The sequence below is a fragment of the Mesocricetus auratus genome, unplaced genomic scaffold (genome assembly GCF_017639785.1).
Source record: "Mesocricetus auratus isolate SY011 unplaced genomic scaffold, BCM_Maur_2.0 Super-Scaffold_100054, whole genome shotgun sequence".
Taxonomy (NCBI): Eukaryota; Metazoa; Chordata; class Mammalia; order Rodentia; family Cricetidae; genus Mesocricetus; species Mesocricetus auratus.
This window is the reverse complement of record NW_024429231.1, coordinates 1919925-1945715: the sequence shown is the minus strand read 5'-3', so window position 1 is coordinate 1945715 and position 25791 is coordinate 1919925. Positions and strand designations below refer to the sequence as shown.

The following is a 25791-nucleotide window of genomic DNA, read 5'->3' as shown; positions in this document are numbered from 1 at the left end:
TCTCTCTCTCTCTCTCTCTCTCTCTCTCTCTCTCTCTCTCTCTTTTTGCATTTGCACGGGATTGTGGGAGGAAGCGGAGCGCAGCCAGACACCCCGCCGCCCGCCCCCCTTCCCCTCCCCCCTCCCCCAGCCGCCTTGTGCAAAGATGGCTGCACCGTGAGCGCAGAGGAGGAGGAGGCGGCGGCGGCGGCGGCGAAAGAGCGAGCACCCAACGCCTGCACCCACTCCGGGGCCGTCCGGGACGCCCCCTCTCGAGCGCGCGTCCCCCTTCTCTCTTGCAAGCGTCGGGGCAAAGGCGGAGACAGCGGGGTCCCTCCTCCCCCCTTTCCCTCCTCCAGGGGGAACCCCCCTCCTTGGCTCAGCGGCTGCACCCCTCCTTTGCCCGCCCCTCCGTCCCTGTCCCCTCCCTCCCCCGCCCGGGGCCTTCCCGGGCCTTCGGTGGCCGCAAAGAAAAAAAAAAGAGAGAAAGGGAGGAAAAAAGCAGCGGAGGGAGCGGCGGCGGAGGAGAGCGCGCGCGCGCCCCTCCTTCCCCCTCCCTCCCCCTCCCCCCAATTTCCACCGCGGCCAATTCATGGACAGGAACTACCCCAGCGCCGGCTTCGGGGACCCGCTCGGCGCCGGGGCGGGATGGAGTTACGAGAGGTCAGCGAAAGCTAGGTAAGAAGCTGAGGGGACCTGGAGAAACGGGCCAAGAGATGGGGGGTTCCTGTCGGGCCTGGGCCTGGGGCCCGCCCGGCGACGCGTGCACCGCCAACTCCCCCTCCGGCTTTTGCAAGGGAGCGGCCTTCTTTGGGTTTGTAACAACGCCGCCGCCCCAGTTTGCAAATTGCAAACTCCGCCAAAGCCAGCTCCGGCTTGCAAAAGAGAAACGAGGCAGGCAAGGCGCAAAAACAAATTCGAACCTTGGAAGGCCTTGGGAAGATGGGAAGGACTGGCAGTGGAAGGCCTGCACTTGCCCCCCATTTTTGGATTCCCGGCTTGCTGACCCCTCCCCCTGGGCGCCCCTGGCTGTGCAACTGCGAAGGTGGGAGGAAAGGAGAATTAGCTTGCAGACCTGGGGGGCGCACACCCCCTCCCAGGTCCTATTGTTCCGGGGCTGCGTGAGGCTGGGCCACTCGAGCCCTCCCCCCTCCAAGAAATTCCGCGCGCAGAGTGGGCACGGGGCCCCGCCCCCTTCTTAAACTGGTTTCTTGTGTTGGGGGGGTCCTGGGATTGGGGACACGCCCCCTTTTGCTCCCCACATTCCTCAAAGCTGAGGATCCTGGTTGATGGTGCACTGTTTGCCCTCTGGTCCGGGGCCGCGGATTTGGACCCTCGTAGGGGTACAGTAGGATCTTTTCCTCGTTTGTGTTTGCGTGTGCGAGCGAGCGTGGGCCTTTTCACGCGTGGCTAGCGGCACGTTCACTTGTGAACCTGCCTCTCGCAGTCTAATTTGTGTTGCTGGTCCTCACGCCTCACCTGCCCTTCAGCCCCTCCCCCTCAACACTTGGGTTTCCCCAGCGTGGACAAATTTTTCGAGTGGGACTTAACAACTCAGGACCTTTTCTTCTCCACTTGTGAATTAAACTCCTGCATGCACACGCACCTGGCTCTGCCTCCGCCCCCTGGGGATGTACCGAATTCATGTCAGTACTTGTACCTGGGACTTTCCCTGGGTCCTGTCCCCTCGCCACCTTCTCCCCTTGCCATTTGGGACGCAAGCTGCCTCCTGCTTCTGGCTTGGTTGAACCCTTTCCCTAAGACAGGGTCTGTGCTGTTCCAGCGGGGCCTGGGGTGGCCATGTGTCCCTGCAGGGTTCGGGGGGAGGGTTCCAGGACAGGACTCTTCCCCGACTTCCTCTGTCCCTGCGTGCCTGTGTGTGGGACTCCCAAGAGTTCCAGAGTAGGGGCGTTTTTGTGCTCCCCCATGGAGCAGCTGGATTCCCTGGTGTGCTATCTCAGGGGTCCTTGGAGGAACACCTCCATTCAAGGGCCCCCCAGCCCTCTTCTCCGAGGACAGCTTGAGAGGCGATTCTGACATCTCTCCCTTGCTCTCAGCTTGGTTTACGGCAGCTCCCGGACCTCGCACCCAGAAACCGACATCTTGCACCGCCAGGCCTACGCGGCCCCCCACCCACTACAAAGCTATGCCACCAACCACCATCCGGCAGGTACGGGGCCCCCATCCTGGAGGGCTGGGGCGGTCCGCCCTCCAAGACACCTGATTGGTTGCTGAAAGTTCCGCCCCTGCTAATTGGCCTTGCCCTTGGTCCTGGCCCTCTTTTTTGGCCACTTCTCCTCTGATTGGTTACCTCTGAAGCTGCTGGTCCGTGCTTCGTTTTATACCGGATTCGTCAGGCCCCTTTTGGGTCCGCCCCTTCCACTCCTATTGGCTGCCACCCACCGGGGCCCCCAAATCCCACCTTCTCTTCCAGGCCTTTCCTCCTCTTTGCAGCTCATCCCCGGCCTTTCTTTCCCTGGGAGTTTGTCTGATTCCCTTGGCCCCTGGCTCCTTTTCCCCTCCCTATTGGCTCCAATTCTTTGGCCCGCCCCCTTTTTCCTTAGCGTAACCTCGTCCACCATCACTGTGGCCTTACCGCCCACACCTTTGATTGGCTCCCGTCTCTCCGATTTTTTTTAAACCAGTCCTGTTTGGCCCCTGGCTCTCCTGGTTGGCTGTTTCCCTGTTTTCTACCTCTTGGCTTTTTGTGGCTACTTCTGTGGTGCTGGGAATCGAACCCTCCGTCCTTCCCTCCCTCCGTTCCTCCCTTCCGTTTTAATTTTGAGACAGGGCCTCACTAAGTTACTCAGGTTGCCTTTGAAGGTCTGATCCTCCTGCCTCAGCCTCTTTGGGGACTGAATTGAACGCAGTGCCCATTGGCTTGTCTGCTCTTCAGCCGTTCTTAGTACTGCACTTGGCTTGGGGCTTGCCCTTCCCCTCTGACCCCAGCCCCTACCCGGCCTGGCTGACCTGGCCTCCTGTGTCTTGCCAGGCCTCTCTGGACTTTTTGACACTGGCCTCCACCACGCTGGCTCAGCAGGGCCTGACGCCTCCGTCATGAACCTCATCTCGGCCCTGGAGTCCCGGGGCCCCCAGCCCGGCCCCTCCGCCTCCTCTCTCCTCTCCCAGTTCCGAAGCCCTTCCTGGCAAACAGGTAAGTCCAGCGCTAGTCCCCGGAGGGTTGGAGAAGGGCTGTCTGTGGCCCACCCACCCTGACTGTGGTGTTCTTCACCCCAGCCATGCACACGCCAGGCCCCACGGAGCTCTTCATCTCTGGTGCTCTCCCGGGCTCCAGCACCTTCCCGTCTTCCTCTGCCCTGTCTGCCTACCAGCACCCGGCTTCCTTTGGCAGCCGCCCCTTCCCAGTGCCCTCATCTCTCAGCCTCCAGGATCCACCATTCAGTCCTCCTGCCAACGGGCTCCTGTCTCCCCACGATGTGCTCCACCTGAAGCCCTCACAGGCTCCCACAGTGCCCTCTTCGTTGGGTTTTGAGCGCCTGGCAGGGGGTGGTGTCTTGGGGCCTGCCGGCCTCGGCCCTGCTCAGACTCCCCCCTTACCGTCCTGGTCCCCCAGATCCACCTCCGCCTCCCCGCCACCTCCCAACTCAGTTCAATTTGCTGGCTTCTTCTTCTGCTGCCACCGCTGCTGAACCATCCTCCCCTCAGCTCTACAACTTCTCGGGTGCTGCCCCGGGTCCGCCACCTGAGCGGGCCCTGCCCCGACAGGACACGGTCATCAAACATTACCAGCGGCCGGCCAGTGCCCAGCCCCCACCCCCCCCACCCCCAGCCCATTCCCTGCAGCATTACCTGAGCTGCGGAGGTAGTTATCCCTCCATGGGCCACCGGGCCAGCTTGGCTTGCAGCCCTCTGGGAGGTGGGGAGCCTTCTCCAGGTGCTGGGGAGCCTAGCAAGGGGGGGCCCAGTGGAGCCACAGCTGGAGCAGCTGGCCGGGCCACAGGTCCGGAGACTGCTGGGGGAGGTGGGGCGGGGGGTGGTGGCTACCGCCCTATCATCCAGTCCCCTGGTTACAAGACAAGTAAGGGGGGGTTACGGGCCAGCCACAGGGGGTGCCACCAGGCCTCCACCACCGAGATCTACTGCCACACCCAAATGTCAGAGCCTGGGTGGACCGGCTGCTTATGCTGCTGGAAAAGCCTCTGGGGCTGGAGGGGCTGGGGGCCAGGCCTATTCTCCTGGTCAGCCCCAAGGGCTTCTGGGACCCCAGGCCTATGGGCAAGGGTTTGGAGGGGGTCAAGCTCAGGACTTAAGCAAAGGCCCTGGCTATTCTGGTGGGCCCCCGCAGCCCCCCAGCGGCCCCCCACCTCCTGGCCTAGCTACCTGTCAGAGTTACTCCCCAGACCAGCTTCAGGGCCAGCTCTATGGAGTACAGGGTGAGCCTTACCCTGGGCCAGCTGCCCATTCGCAGGGACTCCCCACAGCCAGCCCCTCCCTCAGCTACAGCACTGGGCACTCTCCAGCTCTCTCAGGCCATGGAGGTGGCTGGGGACCCAGTTCTCTGGGAGGCGGTGGAGAGGCTAGCCCGTCTCATATCATCCGACCCCTCCAGTCACCGCCTGCTACTGGCCGCCCTCCTGGTGTTGGCTCTCCAGGAGCCCCTGGCAAATACTTAAGCTCGGTCTTAGCTTCAGCTCCATTCCTGGCCCCCCCTGGAGCCAACAGCTATGCAGCTGGAGCCGGTGGCTACAAGGGGAAAGGAGACGGCTCGGAGCTGCTTGCTGGCCCTGGCGGTGCTACCACCGAGCGCACAGAAGATGAAGAGTTTCTGATTCAGCACCTGCTTCAGGAACCCAGCCCACCTCGGACCTCAGGGGCAGGTGGCTTGGTGGGCGAGGACGGGCCGGCTGATGCCTCTAAGGGACTTGGGGGCAGTGGTGGAGCTGGAGGACCGCCGGGTACACCGTATGAACTGGCCAAGGAAGATCCCCAGAGGTACCACCTGCAAAGTGTCATCCGGACCAGCGCCAGTCTGGATGAGGGTGCCACGGCTGCACTGCAGCTGGGCCTGGGGCGGATGAAGGAGAAGAAGAAGGGGCAAGAGCGGGGTGGCGAAACCCCTGAGGGACTAGCCACCTCGGTTGTTCACTACGGAGCAGGCGCCAAGGAGCTGGGAGCCTTCCTGCAGAAGAGCCCACCCCCGCCACCGCCCGCCGCCCAGCCAGCGCCGCCCACACCCCATGGCCTCCTCTTGGAGGCTGGAGGTCCCGACCTGCCGATGGTGCTGCCTCCGCCTCCCCCTCAGCTGCTTCCTTCCGTGCTCAGCCACGCCCCCAGCCCCTCACCCAGCGCCCCCAAAGTTGGTGTCCACCTCCTTGAGCCGGCCACCCGGGATGGGGCTCCCCAGCCGCCGCCGCCGCCCATGCCTCTGCAGCTCGAAGCCCACCTTCGCCTGGAACCCACAGCCCCAAGTCCGCGTTTACGACCGGAGGAGAGCCTAGAGCCTCCTGGAGCCATGCAAGAACTGCTCGGGGCTCTGGAACCATTGCCCCCTGGGCCTGGGGACACTGGTGTGGGGCCACCTAACTCGGAGGGCAAGGATCCTGCAGGTGCCTACCGAAGCCCCAGCCCTCAAGGGACCAAGGCGCCACGGTTTGTGCCCCTCACGTCTATCTGCTTCCCTGACTCGTTGCTCCAAGATGAAGAGCGGAGCTTTTTCCCCACCATGGAGGAGATGTTTGGTGGGGGGGCAGCTGATGACTATGGCAAGGCTGGGCAGACTGAAGATGATGGAGACCCCAAGGCGGGGGCCGGCCCACCCCCCGGCCCCACTGCGTACGACCCTTATGGACCCTACTGTGGAGCCCGGGCATCTGGAGCTGGGCCAGAGACTCCAGGCCTGGGTCTGGATCCCAACAAACCCCCCGAGCTCCCCTCCACAGTCAATGCAGAGCCACTGGGCCTGATCCAGAGTGGGCCTCACCAGTCAGCGCCGCCGCCCCCGCCGCCGCCACCGCCGCCACCACCCCCTGTCTCCGAGCCCAAGGGTGGCCTCACCTCACCCATCTTCTGCTCAACCAAGCCAAAGAAGCTGCTGAAGACGTCCTCATTCCACCTGCTACGGCGTCGAGACCCTCCCTTCCAGACACCCAAGAAGCTGTACGCGCAGGAGTACGAGTTTGAGGCGGATGAGGACAAAGCCGACGTGCCCGCTGACATCCGCCTAAATCCGAGACGCCTGCCCGATCTGGTGTCTAGTTGCCGCTCCCGACCAGCCCTTTCGCCGCTGGGTGATATCGACTTTTGCCCACCCAACCCTGGACCTGATGGCCCTCGGCGCCGAGGCCGCAAGCCCACCAAGGCAAAGCGTGACGGTCCTCCCCGACCCCGGGGGAGACCCCGGATTCGTCCATTGGAGGGTCCTGCCATTGCAGGTCCAGCCTCGGCCTCTATAACCACTGATGGGGCCAAGAAACCTCGGGGCCGGGGAAGGGGCAGAGGCAGGAAGGCTGAGGAAATGGGAAGTACTCGGTTGGAGCCCCTGAAACCACTTAAGGTGAGGGGGACTGGGTCTTGGAAGGGTTGGGCTGGACCGTCTGAGATTGAAGGTGGCAGGGTGCTCTAGGCCTTGGAGTTGTGGTTACCTCATTAAAAAGCACTAGACAGTTACCTGGATGGAATTCTGGTGTCTCCAGGAGATAGAATATTGTCATCTCATAGGAAGACAGTGTGTTAGAGCTCCTTTTCCCCCCTTTGGGGTAGGGTTTGAGAGAGGGTCTCTGTGTAGCTCTGGCTGTCCTGGAAGTCACTCTGTAGACCAGGCTGGCTTGAAATCACAGAGATCTGGCTACCTCTGCCTCCTGAGTGCTGGGATTGAAGGTGTGCCCCACCACCATCCGACTGGACCCAGGTTCTAAAGTCTTGTCCATGGAAGGATGGGCTGGGCATTCAGATTCTGTGTGCCTGAATATTATGGAAGGTCTGGGTACTGGAAGGAAGTGTTGGCCTGGCCTCCTACCGTTTAACTAAGGTCAATTGGATTGAACTCCAGGTCTCCACAGCCTGGTTGAAGGAGTTGGACTTGGTCTAAAGTGAGGTGGGCTATGGAACTCCGGGGTGTCAGAGACTTGCAGGGTAAAATGTGGACCCTGGATCAGAGGGCGGAGGCCTGGGGCTTGGGCCCCTGGACCTTGATTCTTTGCTATCCCCATGTCTAGATCAAGCTGTCTGTGCCCAAGGCTGGTGAGGGTCTGGGAGCGCCTTCCAACGATGCAGTCTCAGGTGCAGACCACAATAACCTGGATTCCAACCTGACCCGGGAGAAAATTGAGGCCAAGATCAAGGAGGTAGAGGAGAAGCAGCCGGAGATGAAGTCAGGCTTCATGGCCTCTTTCCTCGACTTTCTCAAGTCGGGCAAGCGGCACCCACCACTCTACCAAGCCGGCCTGACACCTCCGCTAAGCCCCCCTAAAAGCGTGCCAGCCTCCGTGCCCACCCGAGGCCTGCAGCCCCCTCCACCCACCGCACCCAGCGTGCCGCACGCTGCATCTTCTGGCCCTTTCGGCCTGGGGGGCGCGTTGGAGGCTGCGGAGAGCGAGGGGCTGGGGCTGGGCTGCCCCTCGCCCTGCAAGCGGCTCGATGAAGAGCTGAAGCGCAACCTGGAGACGCTGCCCTCTTTCTCCTCCGACGAGGAGGACTCTGTGGCCAAGAACCGAGACCTGCAGGAGAGCATCTCCTCGGCCATCTCCGCCCTGGATGACCCACCGCTCTCGGGGCCTAAGGACACTTCTGCCCCGGAGGAGCCACCCTTAGGGGCTGGACCTCCGGTCTCAGGTCCACCCCCCCCCTCCCAAGCCTGCCCAGCACCAACAGCAATGGCACGCCTGGTGAGTTCTCAGGGGATGAAGTGATCGCAGACAGCGAGGTTTCACGTTACAAGGGTTTCTCACACATGGCGAAGGTGATTTCCTGAGGGACAAAAAAAACAAAACAAAAAACCAAAAATCTTTCTGAGAAGGAACATCTTTTTAGTTCTTTCTTTTTCCTTTTTTTTTTTTTTTTTTTTGTGACAGGGTTTCTCTGTGTATCCTTGGCTGTCCTGGAACTCACTCTGTAGACGAGGCTGACCTGTCTCTGCCTCTAGAGTGCTGGGATTAAATGTGTGCACCACCTTCTCCTGGCTGGAACTTTTTTTTCTTGATTTTTCGAGACAGGGCTTCTCTGTGTAGCCCAGGCTGGCCTTGAACTCACAGAGATCCGCCTGCCTCTGCCTCCGAAGTACTTGGATTACAGGCGTGCGCCACCACACCTTTTCTCAGTGAGCTCAGAAGTGCTACAAGAATCCCAGGGCCTGGTATTGGACCCCAAGATACTGGAGATAGAATAGGGTATAAGTGTGTGATCGGAACAGGTAATGTGGGAACTGTTAAGGAATATGAGCCTCAGAAGTTCTCTGAGTAGTCAACAGTGAGGCCTGGGTGTGGTCAGGGGTAGAGCTCCTGCCAAGAATCCACCAGGGAAGGGACACATGTGTTTTCCTAATGAGTGAAAACCCTGGGTTCTGTCCTTAGCACTATGAGAAAGTAATCGGGGGCTTGCAGGGGTGGCTTGGTGGATGAGAATGCTGACTGCTCTTCTGGAGGACCCAGGTTTGATTCCCAGCATCCACATCCAACAGCCTGTAATCCAGCTCCAGAGGATCTGGTACACCTGAACGCATCCATACACACAGGAATTAGGCAGATGTGGATGGCATTAGAAATCTGTGACAGCAGTTAGGGGAGGCATGGGAGGGGCTTGTTTAAGGTGGGGAATGTTCTTGGAGGGAACGAGGACTCGAGAGTCACAGAAGGGATAATTCAGAGATAGGAGACATCAGGATATAGAATTAAGAGTCAGACAAGGGCTTCAAGGGCTTGGAGAGACGGCCCAGGATTGACAAGGGCTGTAGGAACTCTGTGAAGTTGCTAAAGCTACAGTCAGTGGTGGTTTCATGAAGCGTCTCCTGCCTCTGCTGTCGGCCTTTAGTGACATCTAAGGATGCTTGTTGATGTGCTGGGGGTTAAGTGGCAGTTAGGGGCACAAGGACATGTATTAGAGCCGGGCACAGTGGAACATGACTGTCATTCTAACTAGCATTTGAGGTGAAGACCAGCCTGGGCTATACAGGGGAAACCCAGAGCAGAGCAGAGCACATATCTGATCTCTCTCTCTCTTTCTCTCTCATTCTCAGAGCCCCCTCTGCTGGAGGAGAAGCCCCCACCCACCCCGCCTCCTGCCCCAACACCTCAGCCTGCCCCGCCCCCGCCCCCACCCCCACCCCCACCCCCACCCTCAGTCCCGGCCTTGCCCTCGCCTACCCCGCTGGTGACTCCTGTGGCTAGCTCACCTCCTCCACCACAGCCACCGCCTCCACCAGCGTTGCCCTCGCCACCTCCACCACCCCCCCCAGCACCCACAGCTGTTCCACCAGTTGCCCCTCCAGAGGAACCTGCTGCCCCATCCCCAGAGGACCCCGAACCTCCGGATGCCCGGCCTCTGCACCTTGCCAAGAAGCAGGAGACAGCAGCTGTGTGTGGGGAGACAGATGAGGAGGCAGGGGAGAGCGGCGGTGAGGGCATCTTCCGGGAGCGGGATGAGTTTGTCATTCGCGCGGAGGACATCCCCTCCCTCAAGGTGAGTCTCAGCATCGTTCACAGCCTAAGTGTCTGACATCGCTGATTGAGCCGCTGATGAGTGACAGGCCAGTCTGGATGAGAGTGCAGGCGCCAGTGTCGTGGGTGGGCTTGCTAGGATGCTTCTGGGTCCGTAGTCTGACTTGGCTAATGGAAGTGATGGGTTAGGACACTTGCTTTCATTCAATCTGCCCCGGATGACGCTCTCTGAGCCTCTGTGGGGTTGACATGGATGTATTCTGCCCCGATCACGCTCTCTGAGCCTCTGTGGGGTTGGCATGGATGTATTCTGCCCCGATCACGCTCTCTGAGCCTCTGTGGGGTTGACATGGATGTAGTGTTTAAGGCTGTGTTCTTAGTCACTTCTCAGGGCTTTGACTGGGTCTGAGTCTCTGCATTGGCTTCTGCCCACTGCAGAAAGAGGGTTCTCTGGCCAAGGTTGAGAGAAGCAACAAACTGGTTATTCATACATATTTAGAAGTCTGTGTGACAAAGCAGAATGACAGTGGTGTCTGCCTCCCCAGGCCCCAGGACCATATGACTTCTCAAGCCATGGGCTCTTGACCAGATTTATAGGGCCAGTCATTTATTTCCTCCTATGAACCTTCATGCCACTAATATAGCAGTGGGCCTGACAGGTCAGTATTGTGGAATTTAGGATTCAAAATTCATCACTTGGTACTTCTATTCTTGGGGATTTTCAACCAGAGCATTTTCTTTTCCATTTACATATTTGACATCAACCTAAGGCAGGCATGTGTAGCTTACAGGTAGTATAACAGCAATTTCCCTAGGGATGCTCCGTGTGTCAGGCTGAGTTAAACTTTTTTCCTTCCGAGACAGGGTTTATCTGTATAATAGTCCTGGCTGTCCTGGAACTCACTATGTAGACCAGGCTGACCTCGAACTCACAGAGATCCGCCTGCCTCTGCCTCCCGAGTGCTGGGATTAAAGGCCTATGACACCATGCCTGTCCAGTGTTGAGTTTTAAATTCTTGATGTAGAACTGCCATCCCAGCTTCTCTGGGGGTCCAAGACCTTCCTGTCTACAGCTGGAAAACATAGTGAAGAATTAAATACAAAAAGGCTGGGACTATAGCTCAGTGGAAGTATAGCTGTCTATGGATAGAAACCATCCCAGAGACAGGGTCTCGCTTTGAGCTCTGCCTGGTCTATAGCTCACTGGATAGGTCAGGCTGACCTCAAACTGTTCCAGCTTCATGACTACAGTACTGGGGGTGTATACCAGCATGCTTGGCCACAGTTCAGTTTTGTCTTTTTGTTTGGTTTTCTTTATGGCAGGGACTCTACAGAGCCCTGGTTATCCACCTGCTTCTGCATGCGCAACAATGCCCAACTTCCAGTTTTGTAAATAAAGATTTATCAGCAGCATATCATCTGTGGGTGTTTTTCACATCCAGTGGCAGAGTGAAACTGGAAACAGAAAATAATATTAACCAACTCTGGCCCAGCCTGCTTCCAAAAAGATTGGGTGGCCTCTAGGATGTTTGGCTCATAGGCATATCTGGCTGAATCAGGAGTAAGCAGATCCTGAAGGCACGGTCCAGCAATAGAATGCTTGCCTAGAATCCCCCAGTGAGGGGCTAAGGGTGCGGTTCAGTGGTAACGTGTTGGTCAAGCATCTGTCTGGGTCTGGGCATGGTAGGGCATGTCGGCTGTTCCCAGGAAGCAGAGCTGGTGCTCAGCTGGCTGCCGTCTCTGTTGTTGGCATGGAGAAGCTGTTCTGTGTTGGTGGGATTACGCGTTACTGTTGTGCACATTGGATTGCATCAAATCTCGGCTGGTTCTTTCTGCAGTTCACATGGGTATTGGGTTGAATTCATGACAAAGGCAGAAACTGTTATAAGAATCTCTGTGATCTAACAATTTTAGTTTTTGTTTTGTTTTTGTACTAGGAGTTGGGGCTGGGGCAATGGGTCATTTTATAAGGGCACTTGCTACAGGTAAGGTCTCACCGGTTACACTTGGGAGTGATCTGGGCAGATTTTGCAAGCTTTCCACAGTTCTCCTGTTGTGCGTTTCCTGATCCTGGTGAACAGGGCTGCAGGCAGTGTCTTCAGTAGCCCCATCTTACAGACCAAGAAAGCCAGTGGGCCCATCCACTGACTGGGGCTGGGACAGGAGCCAGGACCATCCATCCGATACTGTTTCCCAGCTGGTGTGGGACAGGGAGAGGCCAGGTGAGGACTCAGATGCTTAAAATAATTCGCAAGTATGAGCGATGGCAGGGGGCACAGAGCCCAGAGGAACACCTCTTGTTGGTGTCAGGGCCTCCTGGAGGGGAGCACACAGGGTTTCTCCTGCACCCCGTTTGCTAGACTTCATTGTACCTGCCTAGGAGCTAGGCTGTCACGTTGTCACCCTTAGCCTCAATATTCTCAGTCACAGCTGATGTAGTGTGTTAATGCTCACGTGACCTGGCCTATCCTGGTCTCTGCAACCCACACACAAAAGGTGCTGGGAATGTTGGCACTGTTGCTGGGATCTTGGGCTGACTTTTACTACAAGGCTGAGTAAATACTCAGTAAAATACAGGCCGGGTGGTGGTGGTGCATGCCTTTAATCCCAGCACTCGGGAGGCAGAGGTGGGCCATGCATGGTGGTGTGAGCCTGTAATCCCAGCACTTGGGAAGTGGAGCCAGTGAGGTCAGAGGTCGAGGTCATCCTCAACTATATAACAAACAGATTTGAGGCCAGCAGGGGCTCCATGAGATTTTATCTCAAATAAAAGAAAAGCTATGGAAATGGTCATTTGTTAAGTTCCATGTAAACATGGGGACTTTATTGAGCTCCATCCACAAGCTCCCTGGTGGTACCTGCTTGTAATCCCAGTGTTTAAGAGGTAAGCAGGTAGAGACAGGTGCATCCCTGGGGGCTTGCTGGCCAGGCAGTTGAGGACCAGAGTTTGATCCCTAGGACTCAAAAGGTAGAAGGAGAAAATAGATTCCCAGGAGTTGTCTTCCAACCTCCATACTTATACCATGGTGCATGTATGTGTATACACACAAATGGATTTATATTTATTAGTTAATTTTATAAATTAGACCCAGTGAGATGGTTCGTTAGTTAAAGGCACCTGTCCCAAAATCTGATGGCTTGAGCTCCATTTCTGGGACCTTCATGATGATTCTAAGCAGGAACTCTACTGCTGAGCTGCATCCCAGATGCCTATGTATGACATTTTAAACTTTCTCATCTCCACAAGTATAAAAATTCAGATGAATCCGGGCGTTGGTGGCGCACGCCTTTAATCCCAGCACTCGGGAGGCAGAGACAGGCGGATCACTGTGAGTTCGAGACCAGCCTGGTCTACCGAGTGAGTTCCAGGACAGGCTCCAAAACAACACAGAGAAACCCTGTCTCGAAAAACAAAAAAACAAACAAACAAAAAATTCAGATGAGCTGGGTGGTGGTGGCACACATCTTTATTCCTAGCACTGGGAAGGCAGAGGCAAGTGGATCTCTGTGAGTTTGAGGTCAGCCTGGTCTACAGAGCAAGTTCCAGAACAGCCAGGGCTACAAAGAGAAAACCTTTGTCTTGGGGGGTTGGGTAGGGGGAGATTCAGGTGAAATTAGCCATTTGAATGTATTTTATTTAAGTCAAAGCCAGGCATGGTGGCGTGTGCCTTTAATTTCAGCACTGAGGAGGCAGAGGCAAGCAGCTCTCTGAGTTTGAGGCCAGCCTGGTCTACAAAGTGAAGCTATGTGTATAGCTGGCTTCCAAAGTGGATGGTGGAGGATTGGTCATTGGCTGCTGCAGTGTCTTTGTTTGTAAAAGGGAAATGATGCCATCTTACTCAGTTCTGTGGGAGGTTGAGAGTCATCCTCGAGGAATGGCCAATGCAAGGCCCCTTGTGAGAAGTGTGACAAGTTTGAGGAAATGCTGGAGTGGACCAGGAGTGCAGGCTGGGACGGAGGCCAGCCTGGAGGCTTTGGGCTTCAAGGCTGCTCTTGAAGACGTAGTTTCAGGGGTAAATTTCAGGCCTGCAGAGCCGAGTGCTTGTTGCTGCTGTCCATGGCTGCTTCCTGTTTGATTTTGTTTTGTCGTACGATTTTGCTCTGTTGCTCTGAGGGGCCTTGAACTCTGGCACACAAGAGATTTTCCTACCTATCCAGGCATGGTGGCTCATCCTATAATCCCTGCCCTTGGGAGCCTGAGGCAAGATTACCACAAGTTGAAGACTGGACTGGTCTATGTAGAGGGTTCCAGACCACTGGGCCCAGCTAACCTTTTTGTTAAATAGCATACATGGGTGTGGGTAGCTCACCTGCTCAAATTCCTGCCACTAATGGTAGCACATGGCTTAGTCTATCACAGGTCACATTCTTAGGAGAGATGATCTTGGTCCCAGTCGTCCTTTGCTGCAAGACGGAAGCTAGTGATTGTCCTCAGTATGGGGTCCATGAGATGGGCAGCTGCCCAGTCAGTCACTAGGCGTGGCTGGTGAACAGTTGACAAGAAGAGAGCCTGGAATTACGACCTTACAGATAGAGTGGGGGATGCAAGGGTGTGATGTCTGGGTTTATCCCTGAAGAACGAAAATAGGAAGCTGCAGAGATGGCTTAGTGGTTTAGAGCGAGCGCTTACTGCTCTTGGAGAGGACCTGAGTTCAGGTCCCCACACCCACGTTGTATTCCTTAAAACCATGGATACTTCTGCCCCCCTCCCAGATGTCGTGCCCTCTTCTGGCCGTCGCAGGTACTACACTTGAGTTCACATACCCACAGACAGACGCTTAGTAATAAAAATCAATAATGAAGAGTAGGAAAGGTGTTTTGGAGGGACACCAAATGCCCAGTTGGGAAAAGAGCAGAGGGGCAGATACAAAGAGTATTGGTGCCCGATGAGGAGCCCCAGCAGGACTTCCTGGAGGTCTCTTCAGAACCAGAACAGTGAGTTTTGTGTTCACACTGGTTAGGCAAGAAAACCCACAGACTTGGAAAGTCTGTGACACGGCTGCAGACTTTGAGAGGTTTGACGCCTGTAGGGCGAGGTTTGGGCTAAGGGAGAGGACAAGGTTATTGGTTCCCTGTCAGGCTAAATGTCTTTTTGGGGGCTGGAGAGATGGCTCAGAGGTTAAGAGCACTGACTGCTCTTCCAGAGGTCCTGAGTTCAATTCCCAGCAGCCACATGGTGGCTCACAACCATCTGTAATGAGATTTGGTGCCCTCTTCAGGCCTGCAGGCAAATATGCAGACAGAACACTGTATATGTAATAAAAATAAGTAAATAAAAGAAAAATGTGTTTGTGCTCCAGGGAGTATTTTGGAGCTGAGCAGAATGTGGTCTGAAATAGACTTATCTGTTGGGGGCCTCTGACGTAGCCTGTGGCGTCACAGAGAAGGAGGAGTGGGAGCTTGGAAGAAAAGACTGGGGTTCAGGGTACCTGACCCCTGCTTTATCTCTGTGTGGCACTTTAGTCAAGACCCTCTCTGCTTTCAATTCCGCAAGTTGTTAGAACCCCTTCTTTACATGCGCAGGGGTGATTCAAGAATCAAGAAAATGAGTGTGTGGAACCAGATTTCACCAGGCTAAGGCTGCATAGTCATCACTTGGCATGCCAATACCCATGTTGTGCTGGTACTCAAAGTAGACATTACCAATAGATCCCAGATCTTGCTACTTCTGAGTACAAAGTTAAAAGGCAGACACGACTAATCAATTGCAGTTATCGTCTGAATTCTTTTTGATAACCTCATCTGTAGTCTTTGAATGCAATAGCCACATCTCTATGTTCATATTTCACCATGGCTGGCTTGCCCCGTCATGCACTCTCCCGGTACCCATTTAGATGTCATCTCTTTGAGGAAGCACTTCTGGGTCTCAATCTGTAACCCAGGCTGGCCTCTACCTCAGAGCAGTCTTCTGCCTCAGACTCCCAAAATGCTGGGCTTGCCAGCATGCAGTACCACACATGGCTTCTCTGGACCATTGAGTGTTTGTGCCTGAATTTATGTCCTCTGTGGTCCCCTGCATGTGATGCCAGGCGTAAAGCCCGTGCAGTGGGATCCCAGTGCTATAACCCTGGGGGTGGAGGGTGTCAGAGGCCTTCATCTGGCAGCTTGAGGACATGGCTCATACCTATATGGTCTTGGCATGAGCCAGACTCCTTTTTGTTGTTGTTTCCTGAGCCTAGGGATGGAACCCAGGGAAGAAAATGCGGTAGGGAGGTGCCCTGTTGCTGAGCCTTATCCCATCCCCTTACGGGGGTGCTAGGCGGGGGCCCCGCCATTCAGCTGTTTCCCCGGAACTCTTTGCTCCTTGAGATAGTGTCTGCCTGGCTCTGATCGCTGTCCTCCTGCTCAGTCTCCTAATGAGCAGGGGAGATTGGCCCACACCATCATGCCCATACCCCATTCTGTCTGTTTGTGTGTCTGTCTTGCTACCTGTGTTTTGAATACCTTGTGGTTGTCACTGTCTCCTCAGACTGCTGTACTAAATTGGGTGGCTTATGGACAAATGTCTTGCTCACAGCTCTGGAGACTGGGAGTCCAAGGTCAGCAGATTTGGTTTCTGGTAAAGGCTTCTTCCTGCTTCTAGATGGCTCCTTCAGGCCATGCCGCCAAAAGAAGGGGCCTCTTTAAAGATTCGTTTTACCTTATTCTTATTTGTGTGTATGTGTTTGTAAGTGTGTACATTGTCTGTGTGTGGGTCCTCGAATGCCAGCTCAAGTTAGTTCAGGACTTGCGACACATCTGCTGTGTGCTGGGAACTTAACCTGGGTCTCTAGAAGAACAGTGTGCTCTCTTAACCAATGAACCTCTCCAACCCCAACTTTTGTCTCTTAACCTAGTCCCATAGATTTTCTGTTTATATTGTCACAAGTTACTGATTAGTCATGTTTACCTTTTAGCTTTGTATTCAGAAGTAGTGAGATCTGGGGTCTACTAGTGATGTCTGCTGTGAGTACCAGTTCCAATATTGAGGCCTGCATGCTAGATAATGCCTGTGCAGTTTGCTTACACACACTCCATTTTTTTATGACTCTTAGCTCAGGCTTGTGAGTGCAGAGAAGGTGTTGTAACAGTGTGCTGAGTAGGAGGCACAGACGGATGTGAGGCAGGGGTGCTGGTGTAGGAGACGACCATGGTTGTGAGTCTCTGCGGCTGTGCTCCTGGGACTAGCAAGTATTCATGTATCACTAATGGTGGCTGGGTGTTCAGATCTTACCTTACGTAAATAACAGTAAGTTAAAACACAACACGGTGGCTTAAGCAAATTAAGCCTGCTCAAGAGTCAGCAGGTGGCTGGGCCAGGTTGTGCAGCCCCTCCAAGATACTGTGGAGGGGACCAGGAGGATGTCAAGTTAACGAGACCATGTCTTTTTTTTTTTTTTTTTTTTTTTTGGTTTTTTGAGACAGGGTTTCTCTGTGGCTTTGGAGGCTGTCCTGGAACTAGCTCTTGTAGACCAGGCTGGCCTCGAACTCACAGAGATCCACCTGCCTCTGCCTCCCAAGTGTTGGGATTAAAGGCGTGCGCCACCAACGCCCGGCGAGACCATGTCTTAGATGGCTGGAAGTGTAGCCCTCATCAGTGAGAGCCTGGGGGGGATCAGCGGTGCCTCAGCACACACAAGGTTCTGGGTTCAGCCCCAGGACCATGTTAACCAGTCACTAGGAATACGTGGGATCAGACGTCATCCTGGGCTGAGGCCATAACGAGACCGTCACGAGAGCAATGCTTGCAGATGGGTCTTGGTTTTGTTGTTGTGGCGGCAGCCTGGCGATATAGCTTAGGCTCGCTTACACTTGTGGCAATCCTCCTGCCTCAGTTTCTTGAGTGCTGGGATTAGAGGTGTGAGCGACCATGCCTCTCCCACTTTGCGTTTTTCTCTGTGGAGACAGGCCAGCAGGGCAGGGATGAGGGTAACCTTGTAGGCCTCCCTGTGCTCCTCCTCCTCAGCTGGCACTACAGACTGGCCGCGAGCCTCCACCCATCTGGCGCGTCCAGAAGGCCCTTCTGCAGAAGTTCACTCCAGAGATCAAGGACGGCCAGAGGCAGTTCTGTGCCACCAGTAACGTAAGCCTTTGGGTTGGGGTGCAGACTTTGGGGGTGGAGTGTTCAGTACTGGGTTCCCTCTCTGGAGTGGCCCAGGCCAGGGTGGAAACCCCCGTGTACAGAGGTGGGTTGGAAAAGCAGGCTGGTTCTCACAGGCTTTGGTCTCTCCACAGTATTTGGGTTATTTTGGGGACGCGAAACACCGGTACCAGCGCCTCTATGTGAAGTTCTTGGAGAATGTCAACAAGAAGGACTATGTGAGGGTGTGCGCTCGGAAACCCTGGCACCGGCCCCCGTTGCCAGTCAGGTACGGACAGGGACGCACAGAAGATGGAGCTTTTCAGTGAAGGGACTAGAGCCAGGAGCCAAGCTGGGAGGAGAGAGACCCATAGTGGGAGGTGACAAACCCAGAGAGGCAGGCAGCAGAGACCCAGAGGGAGGCCCAGAGAGACTCAGAGAGGAAAGCGTGAACAGCATCTGTGAGCATTATGGGATACATCTCAGGGGCCCAAGAGTGAGAATCATTAACCTGCTGACAGCAGTCTCTTCTGTCCTTTCCCAGACGGTCTGGGCAGACCAAGGGCCCTAGCTCTGCGGGAGGCAGCTCCGCTCCCCCATCTAAGGCCCCAGCCCCACCTCCTAAGCCTGAGACCCCTGAGAAGGTGACGTCAGAGAAACCTCCAGAACTGACACCTGAGCCTGCCGTGCTGGAGACCCCTGCCCCAGAGAAGCCATCCCCACCCCGGCCTGTGGAGAAGGAGAAGGAGAAGGAGAAGGAGAGGGTAACCCGTGGTGGTGATCGGCCTTTACGGAGTGAACGGGCCACCAGTGGGCGGCAGATGAGGACTGACCGGAGCCTGGCCACAGGACAGTCCACCACCTCCCGGCTGCCCAAAGCTAGACCCACGAAGGTGAAGGCAGAGCCCCCTCCCAAGAAGAGGAAGAAGTGGCTGAAAGAGGCTGCGAGTAACACCTCAGCAGGCGGCGGGCCCGGGGGAAGCTCATCAGACTCAGAGTCCTCCCCTGGTGCTCCCAGCGAGGACGGTAAGTTCGGCAGCTGCAGGTAGGGGGTCACCTAGGAAGGGAACACTGGCCTTCAGGAGGGGGCAGGGTGAGTGTCAGTCTGTGGCCTGTGACTAGACTCCACAAAATGAGGACAAAGGGAGCTCCCCGGTAGTGACAGAAGCTAACAGTTAACAGTCACAGTCACTTTCCTATGTAATGGCATCTGCCTGCTAAGACCTTGGTACATAATTGCTTAATTTTCAGGGTATTCCTAAGAGAGACACTAACTCTCTAGAAGCCAGGTCTGCTGCACAGGCCAGCCACCCAGGGCTACATAAGAATACTGTATCAAGCCGGGCGTTGGTGGCGCACGCCTTTAATCCCAGTACTCGGGAGGCAGAGGCAGGCGGATCTCTGTAAGTTCAAGACCAGCCTGGTCTACAGATCGAGTTCCAGGACAGGTTCCAAAGCCACAGAGAAACCCTGTCTCGGAAAAACAAAAAAAACAAAACAAAACAAAAAAAAAGAATACTGTATCAAGCTGGTCTGTGGTGGCCCACACCTTTAATCCCAGTACTCAGAGGCAGAGGCAGGATCTCTCTGAGGTCAAGGCCAGCCTGGTGTATAGAGCGAGTTCCAGGACAGCCAGGGCTACACAGAGAAACCCTGTCTCAGGGAGGGGGGACGACAATAACAAAACAGAACAAAAAACCATCAGGACATTTCCAAAATAAAAATAAGGCTGAGGTGTAACTCACTATTTGGATCTTCTGTGCTGCAGAATAAATGAGTTACAGAATGCGTCAATAAACAAAACGTAAAACACCACATACAGATGGGGGGCAGGCACCTGTCCTGGTGCTCACTCGGCCCAGCAAAGCCAACATAGCCAATGTATGTTGAGCGATGGGTGTTTGGGTTCACCACAGGCCCCTTCCTTAGGCCTGGGACAGGTGAGGGACCAGCCTCCATCCTGGGGCCCAGGGATGATAGTATTTCTTCTGACTCCTTGGGTGACCCCGAGAAAGGCCTGACCTTTTGTTTCCCCATGACCTCACATTTGGAATTGGTCCCATAATGGGAACAGCTTGAAAAAGAATCTTCCAGGGAATTGGCACCACAAGGGCTCTGTGCTGGCTGGACACACTACTGTGTCCCTGATGCTCAGCATGGTGACACCCATAAGGGACAGGACGGTTGTCGGCTGTCCACACCGAGTCTTCTAGTCTCTAGAACAACAATAGCCCTTGCCCGCTGGGTTTGGATGAGACACACGCTGTGTTTCATATCCTGTTTGGTTGGAAATGGCTCACATACCACATCCACTTGCAAAGGTGCTAGGAAACGTACATTTATTGTGTGTGTTTGTGTTTTACATGTATGTCATGTACCTGTAGGGATATTTTCCTGTCCCACCAAGCAGCTCTGTAGATAGGTAGTTTAGGCTTGTTTTTAACTAGTCCTGTAACTTAAATTAGCCCGTATGTTATCTTTCAATCTGTGGTCTAGGTACCACCTCTATCCGGTTTTGTGTGTCTGATATGTTTCACCTCTGGCTGGCTACCCTGGCGTCTCTGTCCTTCTTCCCAGCATTCTCTCTGCCACGACAATCCTGCCTAGCTATTGGCCGTTTAGCTTTTATTTAAATCAGTAACACTGACACATCTTCACAGTGGACAAAAAGATTATCCCTTGGGGCTGGAGAGATGGCTCAGAGGTTAAGAGCACTGACTGCTCTTCCAGAGGTCATGAGTTCAATTCCCACCAACCACATGGTGGCTCACAACCATCTGTAATGAGATCTGGTACCCTCTTCTGATGTGTACATGGAGGCAGGACGTTGTATTCTAAATAAATAAATCTTAAAAAAAAAAAAAGATTATCCCACAGCGTGCGCCATGGGTAGACCTGGTGTGGTGGAGGCCAGAAGCTCTGGCCATGCGGGTGGGGGGACTTGTGGAGAACAGTTGGCCCTTCTAACCGCTGAGCCATCTCGGGCCTCAGTGTAGGGTTAGGGTTTTGCTTTTGGTTTTGGTTTTTCTTTTTTGAGACAGGGTTTCTTTCTGTAGCATCCCAGGCTCTCTTGGAATTCAAACTGACAGAGATCCGCCTGCCTCTGCCTCCCGAGTGCTGGGATTAAAGGCGTGTGCCTCAATGCCCGGCTACCAGTGTAAATTATTTATTTATTTATTGTTTTTTCAAAACAGGGTTTCTCTGTATTGTTTTGGAAGCTATCCTGGAACTCACTCTGTGGACCAGGCTGGCCTGGAACTCACAGAGATCCACCTGCCTCTGCCTCCCGAGTGCTGGGATTAAAGACATTCGCCACCAACGACCGGCTGGCTGGCCCCTGAGTTTTTGATCCTCCTGCCTCCACCTTAGCGTTTCAGAGCTGGCGTCACATCATCATGCCCAGTTTACTTGGTGCTGGAGACGGAGCCCAGGGCTTTGTACACTACACAGGCATTCTATCTACCAGCTCAGCTCCATCCCACCCAGTCCTCGTCTCCGTGCTTTTTTCCTGGTCTCACGCTGTAGACCAGGCTGGCCTCGAACTCAGCGATCCACCTGCCTCTGCTTCCTGGGTGGAAATAAAGATGTGTGCCGCCACCCTCAGCTGATCTCTGTCCTTACTCGGCGTTTTGGTAACCAACTTTGTTTCTGTGGGTTTCGATGGAGCCACACTGAATTAGGCCCAGTTTACTGGCCCCAAATGATTGTTCTTGTCACTCCGTGTTCTTGTGCCATTCCAGATTGGACAGGCCAAGGCACTTTTTCCCCGAGCTCAGTCATGAAGGCATCTGTAACAGGGTCTTGCCAGTACCCTTTCAACTGGGGTCTGCACGATGGGTCCTTGCCATTGAAAGCAGTGTGTGTTGCACAGTAGCCTTAGGGATAAGTCTGCCCCATCTTTCCCCAGAGCGGGCAGTTCCAGGACGTTTGCTGAAGACACGGGCCATGCGGGAGATGTACCGAAGCTATGTGGAGATGCTAGTGAGCACAGCCCTGGACCCAGACATGATCCAGGCCCTGGAAGACACGCATGGTGAGCTGCACCAGGGAGGAAGGCTGGACCTCAGAGGAGGGATGGAGTTGTGGGTGGGTACTGTTTCCTGAAGCTGAGGGATGGGCCTGGGAGAATGTCTGGGGCCTGGGGAGGAAGGCTAGGCCTATGGTTGGGTCTGGGGTTAAACCCTGGGCACTTAATCCTTGCAGAGGTAAGTTGGGACTCAGTAGTCTCAGGGAGAAGGGCATCTGGGGACCATCACCTCTTTTCCCCTGTGATTGGGCTATCTTCTGACACTCCTGCCCTTACAGATGAACTGTACCTTCCACCCATGCGGAAGATTGATGGCCTCCTCAATGAGCACAAGAAAAAAGTCCTGAAGCGGCTGTCACTGAGCCCGGCGCTGCAGGTGCTTGGGGGCCTGAGTGGGCTAGCACAGGGCCCAGATCAGGTGTGGGTGTCAGCCACTTGAGTTCCTTCGTTACCTTCCCTTGACGGGGAGGGTCATTGCTGTCCTGGGCTTGGCTGGGAGATGAAAGGTCTCGGGCTTCTCGGGCTGCCCAGAGGGAAGAGCAGGGCTGTGACTGACGCTTGTGTCTGGTGGCCTATCGCCTGGCTCCTGTCCACATGAGCCTGGACTCTGGAGTCCCAGTGCTCATTCCTGCCTGTCATTCCCCTCTGGAGTGGCCCTCATGCTGGAAGGAACATCCCAGGGCCACCTTGAGAATCCTGAGGTACACTGCTGACATGGTGCTCAGGATTCTAGTCCTCCCCGCTGGGGCCGGGGCTGGGGCTCTGCTGGTAGCATGCATGAGGCCTTGTGTTCCGTCCCCAAAACTGCTTTACCCATACAAGGCGCACGCCTGACACTATTCAGGCTGTAGACATACGAGGCTAGTTGGGGTCTGGAAGAGATTAGTCCTATTTGGATTATTTGGGATGGCTTTTAGATTGTCATTGAGAATTCTGGGATAGAATATTAGGTTTGTGTTGGAGATGCCTGACAAAATGTTAGTCAAACTTGGAAAAGGTAGAGTAAAAATTTTAGTCTGGGGGCTGGCAAGATGGCTCAGCAATTAAGAGCACTGACTGCTCTTCCAGAGGACCTGGGTTCAATTCCCAGCACCCACATGGCAAATCAAACTGTCTGTAACTCCCGTTCCAGGGAAGTCAACACTCTCACACAGACATACATGCAGGAAAAATACTAATGTATTTTTAAAAATTTAGTCTGAGCTTAAGGATTCTGGTTAATACATTCTTTTGTGGCTTGGCTTGCTTTGGTTTTTATGAGACAGACCAGGCTGGCCTTGAACTCATAGAGATCCACCTGCACATACCTGTCACCCAGCTATTTTGTAGGCTGAGGCAGGAGAATCGAAACTGGAAGCCATGTTGGGCAACTTAATGGGGTCATGTTACAAGATAAAAAGTAACTGTGGGGGAGAGGGCACGGGAGGAGGGGAGGGAAAGGGAGAGGGACCTCGTACTGACTTGTGAAGCAACCTTGTTTCTTATCTAAATTTAAAATGGAAAAGAAAAAAAGAAAAAAAAGAAAAAAAAAAAGTAACTGTGGCCGGGCGTTGGTGGCGCACGCCTTTAATCCCAGCACTCGGGATGGAAGAGGCAGGCGGATCTCTGTGAGTTCGAGGCCAGCCTGGTCTACAAGAGCTAGTTCCAGGACAGCCTCCAAAGCCACAGAGAAACCCTGTCTCGAAAAACCAAAAAAAAAAAAAAAAAAAAAAAATTAACTGTGTAGTGTCACAGTCCTGCAATCCCAGTACTCATAAGGAAGAGGCCAGTGAATCTCTTTGTGTTCAAGGCCAGCTGGGGCTATATACTGAAAACTCTAGAATTGGTAGGAGTCTGCCTCCACTACTCCTGGATCGGATGTTCAGCTGGTTTGCACAGTTCTGGGACAGGTCAGGCTGGCACTGAATTATAGTGTACAATTTTAGATAGGTTTTGTGTATATGAGTGTTTCACCTCCATGTGTGTATGTGCACCAGGTGTGTGCAGTGCCCTTGAGGAGGCCAGAAGAGGGTAGCAGATCACTTGGAACTGAAATTACAGGTGGTTGTAAGTCACCCTGTAGATGCTGGGAACCAAACCTGCCACCTTTGACGCATCTCTCCAGCCACCAATTTGGTTTTTTTTTTTTGTTTGTTTGTTTGTTTTGTTTTTGGTTTTACGAGAGAGGGTTTCTCTGTATTGTTTTTGAGGCTGTCGGTCTAGCCTGGCCTCGAACTCACAGAGATCTACCTGCCTCTGCCTCCCGAGTGCTGGGATTAAAGGCGTGCACCACCACCGCCCGGCTCCCAATTTGTTTTTTAAATCTTATTTATTGGTGTGTGTGTGTGTGTTTGATTCTTTGATTCCCTGGAGAGTAAAAGATCCCCTGTATTTGTGCCATTCCATCTGAGTGTTGGGAACTGAACCTGGGTTGTCTGCAATAGAGTACATAATTTGGGGTCTTACGGAGTGGTGGGTAGTGGTACTTGTGAGGTTTGAGGTCACGCTAGAACCGTAAGGGCAGGACAGCCAGGCTTAGGAGACAAAATAGACGTGTGGGTGCCAGCGAGGCCCCTCCCTCGTGGTCCACGGATCTGAGTGCTGAGTTGGGTGGTGTGTGAGTCCCGGGAGGTGGCCACTGACCCTTTGGCTTTCCATAGGATGCCCTGCACACGTTCCCACAGCTGCAGGTGGAGCAGACCGGAGAAGGTTCCCCCGAGGAGGGGGCCGTGCGGCTGCGGCCTGCAGGGGAGCCCTATAACCGCAAGACACTCAGCAAGCTCAAGAGAAGTGTCGTGCGGGCCCAGGTAGGACTTGACCCAGGAAGGGTGACCCTGTGTGGGGCGGTGCCGGCCAGAGAATCTGAGTGTCTGCTCATCTGTCTGCAGGAATTCAAGGTGGAGCTGGAGAAGTCAGGGTACTACACCCTCTATCACTCTCTGCACCATTATAAGTACCACACCTTCCTGCGCTGCCGAGACCAGGTGAGCGCTGGCCCGGTCCCTGGCCCTCCTCCCCTGGACTGGTGGTCTAGACGCCAGTGGTGCCCCCTCCGTCTCAGGCCCTGGTCCCCCTCCGTCTCAGGCCCTGGTCCCATCCTCTCTGGCTTCCTCTCCCGTCCCCTCCCTAGCTGTTTCTTCACCTTTGCCCCCACAGACCCTAGCCATCGAGGGTGGCGCCGAGGACCTGGGACAGGAGGAAGTGGTCCAGCAGTGTATGCGGAACCAGCCGTGGCTGGAGCAGCTGTTCGACGCATTCAGTGACCTGCTGGCCCAAGCACAGGCCCACAGCCGCTGCGGGTGACCGCACCCTACCTGGCGAGGAGGACGCCTCCTCCAAGAACTGACGGCTGACAGAACTGTCCTCCGGAGCCGACTCCTGTGCTCCCTCGCTGCCAGGAGGGAAGGGGTCGTCCTCAGCCAGGGTGTAACCACACAGCCCTCCCCTCCGCCCCTCTTACACCCACCCCCATTCGTGTACAGAGAAATTATTTATATATATGTATAAATGTCTATTTAGTAACACTTGCCCTGGCCCCTGGCCCAGCCCTCCCGACACAGCCATCACTCCTGCCCCTCCACCGTGTACATAATGTATAGGAAAATTCTATGTATGGTTGGGGGGGCAACTTGAGAGAATGGGAGACCCTCCCCTCCCAAGCTTCCTCCTCCAGGCCAACATCTTTGCTAAAGGCTGCTCCCCAAGGGCGTGTGGTGTTGGGTGGGAGGGGCCAAACATCTTGTTAATTATTTTTAATCTTATTTATTGTACATACCTAAGGTGGGGGAGGAGTGGAGAGGGAGGGTGAGACGTCCCCTTGCCCTGCCCCTCCCGTTCCTTTTCTACAGCTTCTGTCCCCCCCAGCCCCGCCTCCCTTTGTCTTCTCAATGTGGTTCTATTTTTTAATGCCTTCCCTGTCCCATCCCTGCTCCTTTCTGCCCTGTCCCCGCCTCTCCCTGACCTCTTGCTCTTGGGCGCTGTACAACTCACCTTGTATACACTGTGTACACAGAACCAGCCAAACGAAACCCAACAGCAACACTTTACCAGCAGGTTGGAGTGCTCTGTCTGCGGCGGTGGGGTGGGCCTGGGCAGTGGGAGCAAGGGTTGGCCAAGAGACTTTAATGAAGCCAGTC

At 54.8% G+C, this 25791-nt stretch overlaps 1 protein-coding gene across 1 annotated transcript; it reads left to right on the top strand.

The window, feature by feature from the left end:
* The first annotated feature begins 121 nt into the window (after window positions 1–121).
* Prr12 (proline rich 12) lies at window positions 122–25701 on the top strand. The gene is given in 17 exon segments (XM_040736213.1): window positions 122–657; window positions 2037–2149; window positions 2972–3133; window positions 3217–3527; window positions 3529–4023; window positions 4025–6493; window positions 7155–7775; window positions 7778–7823; window positions 9170–9612; window positions 17536–17652; window positions 17805–17938; window positions 18194–18675; window positions 21557–21682; window positions 21955–22052; window positions 24316–24462; window positions 24544–24639; window positions 24812–25701. Coding segments are annotated over 17 exon segments (6093 nt in total). The 5' UTR covers window positions 122–571; the 3' UTR covers window positions 24959–25701.
* Window positions 25702–25791: the final 90 nt, after the last annotated feature.